General features: G+C 47.8%; 1 protein-coding gene across 1 annotated transcript; it reads right to left on the bottom strand.

Moving 5' to 3' along the window:
* Positions 1 to 2,405: 2,405 nt before the first annotated feature.
* LOC138627847 (mRNA decay activator protein ZFP36L1) lies at positions 2,406 to 4,368 on the bottom strand. Its single transcript, XM_069710468.1, has 2 exons — positions 4,156 to 4,368; positions 2,406 to 3,676 (listed from the first exon to the last, which is right to left on the bottom strand). Exons 1-2 carry the CDS (start codon positions 4,207 to 4,209, stop codon positions 2,504 to 2,506), a joined length of 1,227 nt encoding a protein of 408 aa, XP_069566569.1. The 5' UTR covers positions 4,210 to 4,368; the 3' UTR covers positions 2,406 to 2,503.
* Positions 4,369 to 16,548: the final 12,180 nt, after the last annotated feature.

The following is a 16,548-nucleotide window of genomic DNA, read 5'->3' as shown; positions in this document are numbered from 1 at the left end:
GTCTCCGGACTCGATGGAGCAGGTGGAGTCAGCGGTAGAAGAAACGTCTCCGGGCTCGATGGAGCAGGTGGAGTCAGCGGTAGAAGAAACGTCTCTGGGCTCGATGGAGCAGGTGGAGTCAGCGGTAGAAGAAACGTCTCTGGGCTCGATGGAGCAGGTGGAGTCAGCGGTAGAAGAAACGTCTCTGGGCTCGATGGAGCAGGTGGAGTCAGCGGTAGAAGAAACGTCTCTGGGCTCGATGGAGCAGGTGGAGTCAGCGGTAGAAGAAACGTCTCTGGGCTCGATGGAGCAGGTGGAGTCAGCGGTAGAAGAAACGTCTCTGGGCTCGATGGAGCAGGTGGAGTCAGCGGTAGAAGAAACGTCTCTGGGCTCGATGGAGCAGGTGGAGTCAGCGGTAGAAGAAACGTCTCTGGACTCGATGGAGCAGGTGGAGTCAGCGGTAGAAGAAACGTCTCTGGGCTCGATGGAGCAGGTGGAGTCAGCGGTAGAAGAAACGTCTCCGGGCTCGATGGAGCAGGTGGAGTCAGCGGTAGAAGAAACGTCTCCGGGCTCGATGGAGCAGGTGGAGTCAGCGGTAGAAGAAACGTCTCTGGACTCGATGGAGCAGGTGGAGTCAGCGGTAGAAGAAACGTCTCCGGGCTCGATGGAGCAGGTGGAGTCAGCGGTAGAAGAAACGTCTCCGGGCTCGATGGAGCAGGTGGAGTCAGCGGTAGAAGAAACGTCTCCGGGCTCGATGGAGCAGGTGGAGTCAGCGGTAGAAGAAACGTCTCTGGACTCGATGGAGCAGGTGGAGTCAGCGGTAGAAGAAACGTCTCTGGACTCGATGGAGCAGGTGGAGTCAGCGGTAGAAGAAACGTCTCTGGGCTCGATGGAGCAGGTGGAGTCAGCGGTAGAAGAAACGTCTCTGGACTCGATGGAGCAGGTGGAGTCAGCGGTAGAAGAAACGTCTCTGGACTTGATGGAGCAGGTGGAGTCAGCGGTAGAAGAAACGTCTCTGGACTTGATGGAGCAGGTGGAGTCAGCGGTAGAAGAAACGTCTCTGGACTTGATGGAGCAGGTGGAGTCAGCGGTAGAAGAAACGTCTCTGGACTTGATGGAGCAGGTGGAGTCAGCGGTAGAAGAAACGTCTCTGGACTTGATGGAGCAGGTGGAGTCCGTTTCACCACAAAAAGACAAAAAGAAACGGACTCGTGTGATTTCACCTGCCGCTCGGAGGGTTAGCTAGCGGGCTAGCGTGCAACCAGAGGTGGACCTACGGAACAAATTGTCATGAGGCAACTCTGATGGATAAAATCAGCTATAAAACAACAACAACAACAACAACAACAACAACAACAACAAAGGTCATTAAAACACTTTTTCCAAAACATGACTGGATTTCCCTCCGCCGGTCTGACGCCACGGAGGTCGTGGACGCCGGCGGCCGTCTGTTTTATTCCAGTCAGGAGGTTGTGAGGCGTCACGGAGAGGAGAGCCGACTCCTGACTGCAGCCGGCCGACCAGCCAGGAAGGCGACATCGATGCAGAACGCCAAAACATCTCGTTTATTTATTTCCTCTCCGACGAGCACTTCTTAAAGCTAACGAATAGCATAAAAAAACCAGCGAGCGGACGGCGTTGATGCGTCAAGTAAAGCGTAATTTCTGCGGCGTCATAAAAAAAAAAGAAAAAAAAGCACAAACACAATCGAAAAGCAAACAAAAGGCAATAAATAAAAAAAGTGTTCAGCTATAATAACAATTCTCATCACTGTGAAAGCTGTCACGGCTAAGGCTAGCGGTTAGCACTACGAGTCGGTTAGGCTACGGTCAACTTTGGTAACGAGGGAGAGTCTGATGGTCGCCGACGCCGGAACACCAAAATACAATCACGTGTCCGCAGACGCACGGCGTCCAGCTACCGTTCGACCCGCTCGCACTGGACGAGACGCCGCTTTCAGACGGTCCAGAGCCCGAAACGGTCCAGAGCCCGAAGCGGTCCAGAGCCCGAAGCGGTCCAGAGCCCGAAGCGGTCCAGAGCCCGAAGCGGTCCAGAGCCCGAAGCGGTCCAGAGCCCGAAACGGTCCAGAGCCCGAAGCGGTTGTCAGAACGCAGCGTGGAGACGAGGGACGCCGAGCTCAGCGAGGACTCTTCACGTCGCTCTCTACGAACGGTATACAACAGTATACAGCAGTAATACACTCAACAACAAGTCAACAAAGTTCATGGAAACAAAAACAAAAGAGAAGTCGGATAAAACTGGACGAACACTGAGCAGCGCTACAGCTGCTTGGATGAGAAATGCAATATGCACAAAGATAGGTCCGTTCACCGGAGGGAACCGAAGACCGAACACTCGGGACTCTTCGCAACTCTGAAATTGGACTCAAAATGTTGTTTAAAACCCCGACGGGGGGAGGCGGGGGGAGGGGGGAGGGGGGATCTCCTCCGATCCGGTCACGGAGAGTTCAGACAGCGAGGTCGTGTTTCCCCGACGACGTCCGGCCCGACAGTCAAACCCGTCCCTACTCGTCTGAGACAGACATGCGGCTGAAGATGGGCAGCCGGCGGCCCTCGAAGCTCGGCGACTCCGTGCCGCTGGAGGAGGAGCTGAGGGAGCAGGAGGACGTGTAGCCCTCCTCCGAGAGGGAGTCGGCCGAGGAGCAGCGCCGGAGGCCCGGCCGGCCGCCGAGGGACGGCGGCGGCTGCTGGGGGAGACGGTACGGGAGGCGTTTGGAGGCGAACGTGGAGGCGGGACACCCGCGGCCGACCGAGTCGCTCACGGCGAAGAAGCGCAGAGACGAATCGCCGCCGTCGCCGAGGCCGGAGAACGGGTAGGAGCGGCGCTTCGGGGCCCCCGGCTCAGGGAACAGAGGGGAGAGGAGCTCCGGGCTCCCCGTGGACGACGGGGGAGGGGAGATGGAGGAGGCCCGGGCGAAGAGGAGCGAGGAAGACTGCGACTCCTCCGCCGACTGGAAGGTCTGCGGAGACGAGGAGAAGCCGGCGAAGCTGAAGCTGTGGCGCAGCAGAGGAGGCCTCAGCTTGGGCTTCTGAGGAGGCGCGGCGGCGGCGTCGCCGGCCAGGATCTCGTCGGCGTTGTGGATGAAGTGGCAGCGCGCTCCGTACGGGCAGAAGCCGACGGTGTGGAAGGTGCGGCACGGCTCCGTCTTGTACTTGGGGTGCCGGCTGAGGCCTCTCAGCTCGTCCAGGCCGTGAGCGAACTGGCACTTGGCGCCGTACTTGCAGACGCCGCTCTCCTCGTAGGTGCGGCAGAGTTCGGTCTTGTAGCGGGTGGAGATGTGAGGCGGCTGAGCCGAGGGCCTGGCGGCGGCGGCGGAGGACAGAGAGGTGTTGCTGAGGCAGAGGCCCGGCGGAGGGAGCAGCGTCGGAGACGACGCCGGAGACATCTTGTCCTCTCGGCCGCAGACGTTGCCCTCGATCATGCTGACGGAGCGGTCGACCCTGAAGGGGATGTGGCTGAGCGAGGAGCGGGGCAGCTGGCCGCTCCACCGCTGGCCGGAGGCCGCGGGCATCCCCCAGCGGGCCGCCGGCGCCTCGGAGCCGCCGCTGTTGAACTTGGAGTTGGGCAGGGTGACGGGGCAGAGCGAGTGGCGGCGCTGGAAGCCGAGGACTCTCTGACCGTGCTGCTGCCGCTGCGAGCCGGTCGGGCCGTCTGTCGCCTCCAGGCTGCGGAAGTTCTGTCACACAAAAGGAGAGCGGAGAAGAATAGATGTGAGCCTTCTACATTCCTGGAGCGAGATGGAAACCAAGTCGAGCTGAAAGGATCTGAGATCCGCTGGAGACCGCTTCATCGTAAAACGTACAACTTCACGCGTTGCAACACACTTTGTTCAAAATTCTTAACACTTTATTATCGTTATTATTTAAATGCTTGAGCCCCCAAAAAACGTCCAAAGAACCCCAAAACCATCAATACTCAATAAAAGAAACTTCTTTTCTTCAGAAAACAAGACTTTAAAAAGTTGGAAACAGAATTTCAAGATGGAATTCAAAAAATACAAAAGATTTTCTCCGCAAAATCCCTGAAATTAATTTGAAAGACATTCAAAGAAAAGTTTTGTATCATTTCATCGCTTTTTCTCGTAACGTTTGACTCTTAAATGAAAGTTATAGTCGACATGTCCGAAAAGTTCGAACCGCCGTCGGCGTTTCTCACCTTGCAGAACTCCTCATCCAGTTCCAGGAACGGCGTCAGAAAGTTGGAGGGCATGATGAGCTCCGCCGCGCTCAGGAGGAGCTGGTTGTCTGATCCCACAGTGGAGGAGGTCTGGTGGGGTGGAGGAGGTCTGGTGGGGGGGCGAAACGTCAGCGGGCCCCGAGGAGACGGTGGAGGGACGTGGAGAGAAAAACCCTCAGAGATCAGTTTGTTTCTGGGGAAGGAAGGGAAGTCGAAGCCGGTCCGTCGTGGAGGAGACGGGGAGTTGGAGGAAAGTTCCTCGACCATCTGCTGGAATCTGTTTAAATAGTTGGGGAAACCCCCTCCCTCCCACAGCCCTCCCGCCCATGTGGTCAGGGGGCAGGGCGGGGTGTGTGTGTGTGTGTGTGTTAATGTGTGTGTTGGGGTCCTGCATTGTAATAGTGGCTGGGGGGCAGGGTGGGTGCAGGACGAGGAGGAGGGAGCTGAATGAAGCTACTTTTCTCCCCATTCATTACCAAATCCTTAAAGGAGCATTCTTCTTCTTTTTCTCTTTAGCGGGCCGTCTCGCTGTTTAGGAGTTCATGATAAGAGTTAAAAAAAACAACACACTTTTACTGAGATGAAGATATTTCAAATCAAGAGAATTTTTTTATTCAACCCACATTTCAGGCTGAAAATGGAAGAAAAGAATGGAGCAACATACTTTTTTTTACTTTTGCATAAACAACAAAGCGAAAACAGTTGATATATATTTTTCAAAATGTATTTTCTCATCAAAGGAGGTTTATTGGGTTTTTAAAAAAACTTTTTAATAGTTAAAACATTTTTTTTTTACTTTAGAGCCATAAAAGTTGAAAAAGTCAGATCTCTTAAACGTTTGAGAACAACAACAACAAAATTCTAATTGGACACAATCGAGATTTCTGCAGTAAAAACCTTCAGCTGCTAAGTGAAAAAGTACATGTTCAATTCAGTCTTTTTACTTTAGTGACACACTTAAGAAATGTTACTGTGCTCTCGGTGTCACGTTATCTCATGAATGATGGACGCATCTCAAACTGACCCAGAATTCAAGTCAGTTTGGTTTTAGTGCAACACGGTCCCAGAAGGCCTCCAGGTCCTGAACACCAACACGGACCTGGTTCCAGGAAACAGGAGCCTCCTATTCTACTTTTGGAAAACTCCAGGAATCATAAGTGAAGCTGCGCTCTGAGAGCAAAGCGCTCTAGTTGGGATAATACGAGGTCTTAAAGTTAAGATGGGGGCTTTGTTATTGTACGTCAGGAGAAGGACTTTAAATGCTATTCTGGATTTTTACAAGGAGCCAACGAAGAGAAGCTAATATGGGAGAAATATGATCTCTCGTTAAATCCCATCAATGGTCTCGCTGCAGCTTTCTGGAGCAACCGGAGGCTTTTCAGAGAGTTGTTGGAACATCCTGATAAAAACAAAGCAATAGCAGGGGGGTGAGTTGGCCTTTGTTCAAGGTCTTTGCATGGAGAGCTCGTCTTGCACACGTCTATCCAAAGATATGTTGACTGAAAGCTGCAGAATGCCTGCAGGTGTAAATGGAGTGTGAATGAGTGAGAGCAACCCGCCCACTTTTGTGAGCCGAGTTTTAGGTTTTCAAGGATCAGTCGAACATGCCTCCGAGGCAGAAGTGATGTCACTAGTTGAAATAAAGACAATTAAGATACTCTGGAAAAACTAAAAAAGATAGTGATGAGAGCTGCTGGTATTACGGAGGTTGTTGTCCTAATTATTTGACACGACTTCACTGCAACCGTTACATTTCATGTTCGTGGCCTCACACGGCCTCATGAGAGATAAGAAGCTGCTTTCAGACGCCGGCCGGCCGGCGGAGATCTGGCCGCTCCTTCAGCAGCGACGCTCACGTCGTCATTTCAAAGCTTGATGAGGTGCTTCAACTGGCACACGGAGAAGTACCTCACATCAACATCTCTGTTCGCATGGGTCACCCACATGATTACATGTGAAACCCGTGTGATCACATGTGAAACTCGTGATTACATGTGAAACTCGTGTTTACATGTGAAACCCGTGTTTACATGTGAAACCCGTGTGATTACATGTGAAACCTGTGTGATTACATGTGAAACTCTTTGTTTACATGTGAAACCTGTGATTACATGTGAAACTCATGATTACATGTGGAACCCGTCTCATTACATGTGAAACCCGTGATTACATGTGAAACCTGTGTGTTTACATGTGAAACTCGTGATTACATGTGAAACTCGTGATTACATGTGAAACCCGTGATTACATGTGAAACTCGTGTGTTTACATGTGAAACTTGTGTGTTTACATGTGAAACCCGTGTGATTACATGTGACATACCGGATGGTTTTGCTCCACCCTATGCAGGGAGGACACCATATTGCCAAAGGGAACCTTCTCCTGAACTCAACCATCTCTAAACCCAACTAATGTCCAACCTTTCCTCGAACCCCAAACCGTCTCCTGTCATCGCTACCTTTGTGAAACCCTCAGGATCACTTGTGGAAAACACGGGGAACCCGTTTTTCTCTGAGGGATCTCCAACTTAGGTTCATGATTGTGCTTCGATGTGGGTTTTTACAAAAGACAGTCATAAAAACACAAAGTGTCTCTGGCTGTTGTCGACCTGTTGCCTCGTCAGCACTACTTCCGCTGAAATGGAGGTTTTCCACTGAATGTTTTAAGGCTTGTGAAAGATATCTGAGTACGGACGACAAGAATTATCAGTTGTTTTTTCTTTATCGTGACGTCCATGTTGGACGTCTCCAGTCCAACAAGCTGTGGGGCGTTGTGAGCTCATCAAAGAGTCCAGGAGCTACAGAAGAGTGAAGCCCGCTGTGTTTGCAGCGTGCGTGTGTGTGTGTGTGTGTGTGTGTGTGTGTGTGTGTGTGTGTGTGTGTGTGTGTGTGTGTGTGTGTGTGTGTGTGTGTGTGTGTGTGTGTGTGTGTGTGTGTGTGTGTGTGTGTGTGTGTGTGTGTGTGTGTGTGTGTGTGCGTGCGCGTGCGTGTGTGTGTGCGTGTGCGTGTGCGTGTGTGTGTGTGTGTGTGTGTGTGTGTGTGTGTGTGTGTGTGTGTGTGTGTGTGTGTGTGTGTGTGTGTGTGTGTGTGTGTGTGTGTGTGTGTGTGTGTGTGTGTGTGCGTGCGTGTGTGTGTGCGTGTGCGTGTGTGTGTGCGTGTGTGTGCGTGTGTGTGTGTGTGTGTGTGTGTGTGTGTGTGTGTGTGTGTGTGTGTGTGTGTGTGTGTGTGTGTGTGTGTGTGTGTGTGTGTGTGTGTGTCTGGATTGGCGGTGGCAGAGAAAAGGTGTGATATGATTTTCTTTTTTTAAACAGGTTTTTGAACAACGGCTCCAGAGACACGCTGGTTGTGTTGCTGGTTGCTCACGTGAAAACAGGAAGTTAAGTAACAAACCAAAAAAAAAAAGAGACACAAATACAAATCAGAGAGAATCACAATACGTACAAACGGTTGCGTTTGTTGTTTGTGATTGACGCACAACAGTTGTGATTATTTCCAGCTGTTTTGCCTCGACTGATGTTTAAAACAGGAAGTGTGAAGTCATTATAAGACAAACTGTAAAACACACAGCAGTCTTATCACAGCGCCTTACTGCCACCGTACGTTACTGCGGTGTGTGTGTGTGTGTGTGTGTGTGTGTGTGTGTGTGTGTGTGTGTGTGTGTGTGTGTGTGTGTGTGTGTGTGTGTGTTCAGGGTGGAAAACTGTAATCCAGTGTGGTTTCCCTGTCTGTGGCCAGTTGCCATGGTAACACACTGACTGTCGTTATGCTTTTTACATTTTTTTTTATTGTTGTGGTCTGTCCTCCTGAGTGACACAGCAACTGAACCTCGTCTTACATAAACACCGTAACTGTCTGTGTGTGTGTGTGTGTGTGTGTGTGTGTGTGTGTGTGTGTGTGTGAGGAGGGCAGTATGAGACTGTGTGTGTGTGTGTGTGCGGGTGGGGGGATGGGTGGAGGAGGGGGAGGGGGGTTTGCATCACAGCCACAGCTCAGGTGTTCTTCATCTAACTTCAGTCACTTATTGATCTCGGTGGAAATATAAAGCAAAAATGTGACTTGTTATTTTCTCTATTTCTTGAGCTGAAAACAGGAAAACAAACGTCACATTTTTGTGAATACAGAAAAACAAAAGTAAATATTTACTCTTTGGTGTTTTGTTTACCAGATGAAAGTGAAACCATCCACAGACCATCTCCCTGCAGAAGGAGCTGCTCCGGTAGTGCTGCTATTTAAAACCCCAAAAAGGTTTACAACGTTTCAACTGAAGCTTTTGTGCTGAAAATATTGCAGCAGAATTTTTCCTGTATTTTGGGGCCGTTAAGTTACAGATGATTAAAATATGGATCAACTCATCGGCTGCGACGCTGGTTGTACATCACATCTACATCACGTCTCCCTCGCCGTGTCGGTTAGCGGTGGTTTGGGTGGAGACGAGGGAGGGGCGGCTTCACAGCGGCTGTTAAGTTTTACGGTTCGCGGTCTGGTTTACGACAGACACAAACATGGGAAGTAACACTTGTCAGTCAACATGGCCGACACGTCGAGCGTTGGGATCTCACGCAGGGAGTGTGTCTGTTCGTCTGGAGGGTGGAGACGACGACAAACTATTATCTTTCAAAACATTCAAATTTCATTCGGCACTTACGAAAAAATAGGAAAGATGCAGAAGGGAAAAAAAGCGTAAAGTAAAGGTCTGCAACAAAGCATTGCATGGATTTCTGTTCTGCAGTCTCACACACACACACACACACACACACACACACACACACACACACACACACACACACACACACACACACACACACACACACACACACACACACACACACACACACACACACACACACACACACACACACACACACACACACACACACAGCGTGGTGGTTGGGCCTCTGTCTGAGCCCGTCTTGGCCTCTTTGTTGGGGCCAGCATGACAACAGCTCCATTGTCCTCCATATGTTCCCGTAGACGGGACAGCGAGGCGTTCTGGACGACACCAGCAGCACCTCATCCAACCGTCCCGCTGCAGCCACAGATCGTCCCGAGGACACGTTTAATACGGAGCTGCTGCTGCACAACTCTGCAGTTCAACAGTTGGTCGTTGAAAGTTGGTCATTTGAGGAATCTACAGGTTTGAATATTTCTGCTGTGGAGAAGAATCATGAATCATGAATCATGAATCATGAATCATGAATCATGAATCATGAATCATGAATCATGAATCATGAATCATTCACATCGCACTGTTCGGCCCGTTTTATCTTCCTTCCTCATGTTTCCTTCATTTCTGTGCTTCTATTGCAGGTAAACGTCAACGTGGATTTTTTTTAATTTTGTTTTGTACTTTTCAGTAAGCCTGCTGTGAATCGTCCACTTTCATGTAAAGTCTTTGGTTTCACGATGTCCACTTCATTAGGTCGTGTGAAGTCAACAGCAACATTGCTTTTTGCTGGTTATTCAGCCGTTTGTTTCTTTGAATGTGATCTTTTATTTCTGTGAGCACCTTATATGTAAATGTTGTGGTTCACCATGAAAGCTGATGGTTGTATATTTCCTCAATATAAAAACAAAACAATTCCCTCTTTTAACATTCACCCTAGTCTCCCCCCTGCCCGCCTATTGTCATGGATGTCGGCTCTTTCAGGTCATTTCCATTTCAGTGTGGATCTGAATGCTCATTCGGGACACAGTCGATTGTTGGAACCTGCTGTGCGTCTTTGTTTGTTTGCTCCCACTTTTCTACCTCCATAGATTTGATGTATTTTCCTCCATTAGTCCCTCCATTCATACTTTCACACATTTGAAGGCGGTTTAAAATTCGATTCCAGTCAGATTTCTGCAGATGCGTCTCAGTCTGGATTTCTTGTGTCACTCGCAACACGACAAACGATGACGACGTCATTTTCCGAGAGACAGCGTGAGCCGAATCTTTGCTACCCGGAGCCGAGCTGTCATAAGAGTGGAGGTTTTGGTGCTGTGGAGGACGACGAGAACAACAGTCCACGGACAGATGCAGGAACAGCATCACCAGCGTAACTACAAGTATCCGTTACCACAGCAACCCATTTACCCACTTAAGAGGCGCAATCAAACATAGTTTGTAAAAAAAAGTCACTCAAGTAAATATTCCTCTCTCTGGAAATGACTAATTGATTAATGTCAATCAAACAGACACGCCCCCAAAAACAGGTCTTCTTGAATCTTCTTTTCTAATGAATGAGGGATTATTTTCAGATGGACCTCCAGAAAACTAAGAAGAAGGAGTGACTTTAGCTAACAACACCGAGATAACTGATGGACACATTTTATTCACTTTGGATTTGATGAGAGAAGTTGAATGGGAGTCTATGGAGCCGGAGGCTTTTTGGAGCCGACCTCTAGTGGCACTCGCTGGTATTGCAGCTTCTGAATTGTCCACTTTCATGTAAAGTCTATGGTTTCCAAATCCAAATCCAATTCAGGTTCGAGATGTCAGGACACACCGAATCCGATCCGATCCGCTCGCGTGCAAATACGAAGTCTGTCTTAACGATGTGACTTGAGAAACAAATCCAACGTCTGCAGTCTGAGCAAAAGTTTCAGTTCATTGATTTCATTTCATTTTGCAAAACAACTGCAGTTTTAGTCGACATTCCCGTCATACGCTGCTGATATACGCTGGAGACACGGGAATATTTTTCTCTTTTTTGTTCCCCTGCCCACCAGCAGCACTCTGTTAGTCCTCATGAAGCACACAGCGACTCGATCTGCTTTTTAACCTGCTGATTTATGGCTCCTTTTTCTAATGTGCCAGGAAATATTTCCAACCCTGATATGAGCGAAACAGTTTTAAACGGCTGATTAAAGTGAGAAGTTATAGAGATTAATGGTGGCTGTGGTTGAGAAATGAACACGTCGCTGAAGCTGGGGAATGAATGGTGACCCCCCCCTCCCTTCCCCTCCTCCCCCCCGGCTGTTGGTGACTGTTATACAGAGGTGGATAAATCACTGTGCAGGGACCTGACTCCGGCTATGTTAAGACCTGCAGCTGAAGGAGGATATTTCACTTTGTCTTCGGGCCTCGCTACATCCATCAAACCAGCGTCCTCACTTCTAACTGTGCTGCCAGTCTTTGAAAATGTTCAAACGCTTCCTCAGATTTCTGGATTTGTCTAATATCGCTAAACGGAAAGAGAGAGAACTGTGGAAAAGGAATCCACAGTTTGAAGCTTTTTCTGCAACAATGCTGCCGAGGTTAACGGTTTAAAAGATCAGCGATCTCACCCACTTTTACTATATTTGCATTTCTTGTTTATTTCAGAAACATTCAAAGCAGTTTGAATGGTAAAGGCTAAGAGAGAAACCTAAGACGTCTGTACTGCTTCAGCAAACCAGAAATAAAAACTTTTTAGCCAAATGTTTCCCAAAACATGACAGCTTGAAAACTCAATAAATGTTGTCAATTCATTTATCTGAAGTTTTGGCCCTTTTGGAATTCAAATGTGAAGTTCCCCAAATAGAAACGTCCTTATGGAGGTCTGACCTGGTAAAAATCACAGGAAGTCCTTATTGGGTGTGTCCAGTCATTCTGGAAGAAAGAACAAAAAAACCCTGAAGCTGAATCATCCAAAAAAAATGACCCTCCAGACATCCTTTTTCTCAGCAACATTTCCCAGCTCCTCCAGAGGTGTTTCCAGACCAGAAACTGCACCACAGGCCTGTCAATCAAACAGACACGCCCCCAAAAACAGGTCTTCTTGAATCTTCTTTTCTAATGAATGAGGGATTATTTTCAGATGGACCTCCAGAAAACTAAGAAGAAGGAGTGACTTTAGCTAACAACACCGAGATAACTGATGGACACATTTTATTCACTTTGGATTTGATGAGAGAAGTTGAATGGGAGTCTATGGAGCCGGAGGCTTTCTGGAGCCGACCTCTAGTGGCACTCGCTGGTATTGCAGCTGAAGTCACTTCTGGATCAGAACCATTTTACAGACCTGAAGCTACGAACTCTTTTATAAACAGTCTGTGTCCACAACACAGAAGAATATCACACAATAAGAAGTTTCTATGCAGTTTTTCAGTGGAGTAGCTCCCTGTTGAAATCCAATTCAGAGCTCCAGAAACACAGGAACACATTATTTGGCCTCTGTTGCAGTAAAAACACACAAAATGTGCTCCATGTTCTCCTCCATGCTGTCATGGTCATCAGGTCCTTTTTCTATCCCTCTGATCCTCCATCGGGCCTTATGGCTTCTTAAATCCTTTCAATTGACCAACTGCACTTGACCCACTCCCCACACACACACACACACACACACACACACACACACACACACACACACACACACACACACACACACACACACACACACACACACACACACACACACACACACACACACACACACACAGCCAATGCATCACAGCATCCTTTCATCCCGCTCTCTTTCTTCCCCAACAAGGAATCCCCTCTTCAGCTCGCTCTTGAGGAGGGAAGCAGCAGCTGGTCCTGCTTCCTGGAAGAATATCACATCGCAAGAAAGAAAGAAAGAACGTGTGTGTGTGTGTGTGTGTGTGTGTGTGTGTGTGTGTGTGTGTGTTTGGAGGGTGGAGGGCGAACAGAGTGTTAAGAGCGTCCACTGGATTATGTTCTGACAAAAGACTGGACCCCCTGCTGCTGTAATTTTCCCGCCAGTCAGTTTCCTGTTTCCTGGAATCTGAAAACGTGTCTCTCTCACACACACACACACACACACACACACACACACACACACACACACACACACACACACACACACACACACACACACACACACACACACACACACACACACACACACACACACAAACATACAGACGCACACAGGCACGGGCCATTTGGTGCCAGCTGCTCACGATGATGCAACAGCACAGTGACCAGCGAGTCTTCGGGGCATCTGGGTAATAAAGATTTCCTTTCATCAAATCCCTGGGAAACATAATCCATACATTATTTTATCACATGGCTTGGAAATCGCCTTAAAAAACAGGCGGACGGGGAATCTGCAGAATCCTATTCATCCTGTGACAACAATAAAAAGATTATTTTCCTCATTGAAGCTGACTCTCAGTGCTTAAGATACTCGCAGCATGTTCAACACGTGGTTTGTTGTTTCAGTCGTTGGCAGTGACTGAACTCAAATCGGAGCGAAACACATTTGGATGTATTATTTTGAAAAACTTTCTGAAAAATCAAGTTTATTCTCCATAAAAGTTGATTATTTCTTTCTCACTCAGCCTGGTTTATTTCTGTTTGTACAGGAGAAGAATAAACTGAGTCAACACTCACTGAACATTAAATAGCTTTCAACTACTTCCTCACGTTGTGCTCGTACGTATTAGCTGAAAGTAAACCGTTTTTCTCACGGTGATGACGCAACATAATTAAATAAACCCACACCAACTGGTCCGCTTCTTGTATGATGACAGCAGCAGAAACAGGAAATGATAAAAGTATTGTAAAAAAACTGCAAAACATTAACAGGCGCTAAAAGTTCCCGAAGAGCTGCTGTACGACGGAGTTGTCGGTCCCGGTGCTGCGTCACCGAAGTCCAACGGTAAAACACGAAGCCTCACGCAGCTCGGAAACATTCCCGCACGCACTGAAGGAGAACGTCACTGTTGTTTCTGCAAATGCTTTATATGAAAGCTGAATTAAAATTGGGCTGAAGACACAAAATCCAAACCAAGTTTGAGATTCTGAGATGACACAAAAAAACCTAAACTGATACTAATACTAATACTAATACCAATACTAATACTAATACTAATACTAATACTATCCACAACTTTTACCCAATAGAAAACTCAAATCAAAGCAAGTAGAGTTGGGTTGAATCGGTCGCTTGGCTCCACCAGACTTCTTTACTGTGATTATAGTCTGGAAACCCTGTTGGTATTCGTGTTCGCTCAGCTACTCTGAAGGACGGACCAATCAGGAACCGTGTCGGTGGTCAAGTGCAGTGAAGTCAAAGTGAAGTGCCAGAAAACTAAGAAGAAGGAGTGACTTTAGCTAACAACACCGAGATAACTGATGGACACATTTTATTGACTTTGGATTTGATGAGAGAAGTTGAATGGGAGTCTATGGAGCCGGAGGCTTTTTGGAGCCGACCTCTAGTGGCACTCGCTGGTATTGCAGCTGAAGACACTAGACAGTCTATTGCCTCGATGCGTACCAAATGGTTACGAGCTGCTCAAATAGTTTCAAACTTAACCTCATGTCAAACGATTCCCCTTCGGACCGTATCCAGACCCGAATATCCACACTTTTAATTTGGGTCTAATAAAAACAGGCTGTCGAGTCTGTGAAGGAAAAACGGTCTAAAACTGAGGACGTACAAATGCTCACGTGACCAAATGCTGCTGCAGTGCTGCAAATGATGTGCACACAATCAAATGTCCACTACAAATACACACACACACACACACACACACACACACACACACACACACACACACACACACACACACACACACACACACACACACACACACACACACACACACACACACACACACACACACACACACACACACACACACACAAACCTCCAATGCCAAACTGTCAACTGCCACAACTGGTAGATGGTTGCTAAGGTGTTTGTGTGTGAGACAGACTGGACCTTGTTCAGTCCAGACAGCCCCACTCTTCTGTTACAGTGTGAAGTAACACACACACACACACACACACACACACACACACACACACACACACACACACACACACACACACACACACACACACACACACACACACACACACACACACACACTCGGTGAGTCTGGGTGTGAGTCTAAGAGGTGTTGTTTGGTGCTAAATGAGACCAGTCTCCTCAGCAGCTGCTGCCATGTTATTTTAACAGGGGCTGTCGTATGTGTGTGTGTGTGTGTGTGTGTGTGTGTGTGTGTGTGTGTGTGTGTGTGTGTGTGTGTGTGTGTGTGTGTGTGTGTGTGTGTGTGTGTTTGTGTGCATGCACCTCTTGACCTCAGCTGTTCGTGGCTGAAGCTCTTGTGTTTTTAAGTTGCATCATGTCGTCGAGAACATCTGATCCTTCAGCAGAAGAAACAAACACAACTTTAAAATCTCCTTTTACAGACACACAAATAAAGATTTCCGTGTCCTTCAGCTGTTAAATTTCACGTGTTAGCTGTGTAAAATAAAACGATGCATATTCAAGCTGTGTGTCAGTAAACAAAATAAAAGATTCAGGCATGTCGTAGGGATGTCAACGAAGCACGTTGTGAATGCGACGCTGTTTCGAAGATAAACTTGGAAGTCCCCGCGGTCGGACTTTCCCCTCCGGCAGGAGAAAGGACACTTAATCTGATTTGATCCAATGTGCTGGACATGACACACATTACAAAGTCCATTTTTGTATATTGATATTTGAGCCCGTGGGGTGGGGGGAGTAGGGGGTGAGGGGGAGTGGGGAAGAGACATATATACACTGGATTTAAACTCCTGAGATAAAGTTCCTCAAACCGTTTCCTCTCGTGGGATCATTTACGTCCGTCTGAAACGGACCCTCGTGAAGTTTCTAGGATCAAAAAGTTCTATCAAACAATAACTCAGCATATCATACAACATAAATAAAGATTATCAGTGAAATTAATGATCAATAGTCACAACATTGGAGCTGAAACTCACTCTGGTATTGTAGGAATGTTTGCTGTGAATCGGTCTAACGAGGTCACGCAGGCCGAAAGTCCTCTTTTATGTTTTAAACATGGAATCATTGTCCGCTCGCTCTTCCATTCAGCTGCAGCGATGGCTTCAACAAACCCGACAACGTCTGCTGCGGCTTTAAAAGAGGAAAGATCTTCGAGAGATTCATCATCTCATCCAGGCCCGATGGGACGTTCAGGGACCGGCTCCGATTCCTCGCCGCCTCCAACTGCCGTCCTGTGAGTTGGAGAATCGGTGTGAAGATTTTCCTGCTGGTCTTTTTAAAGCTTCGAAGGTCCGAACTACATTTGCGATGTGCTGACTGCATCGTCATTTATGGATGCAGCCATCCAGCCATATCTAACGGCGTCATTACCATAACAAACAATAACTCCCTTTGGAATTGCTGCCCTCTCTTTGTACAATGCAAACAGAGTTCATGCAGAAGTCCAATGAACTGCATTGTTTCTGTTGTTCCTGCTTTGTTTTCCTCCTCCGACCCCGTTTATCACACAACAACAGGTCCAGTCAGCGGTATGCCTTATTTGTTTTATTTAATTTTTTTCTCCAAGAACAATAAAGTGCACCGTAACCTGGTTACGGTAATTTCAGGTTTACGTCTCTTATTTCAACCTCAGTGTAACACGTAGTTTATTGTCTATTAAACACCGAGTTCCC

The sequence above is a fragment of the Brachyistius frenatus genome, unplaced genomic scaffold (genome assembly GCF_029030835.1).
Source record: "Brachyistius frenatus isolate BFR_SWC_R1_liver_20210118 unplaced genomic scaffold, ASM2903083v1 Contig_92, whole genome shotgun sequence".
In the NCBI taxonomy this organism is placed as follows: Eukaryota; Metazoa; Chordata; class Actinopteri; family Embiotocidae; genus Brachyistius; species Brachyistius frenatus.
Note: the sequence above shows the minus strand (reverse complement) of the source record. Positions and strands in the feature narration are given on the sequence as shown.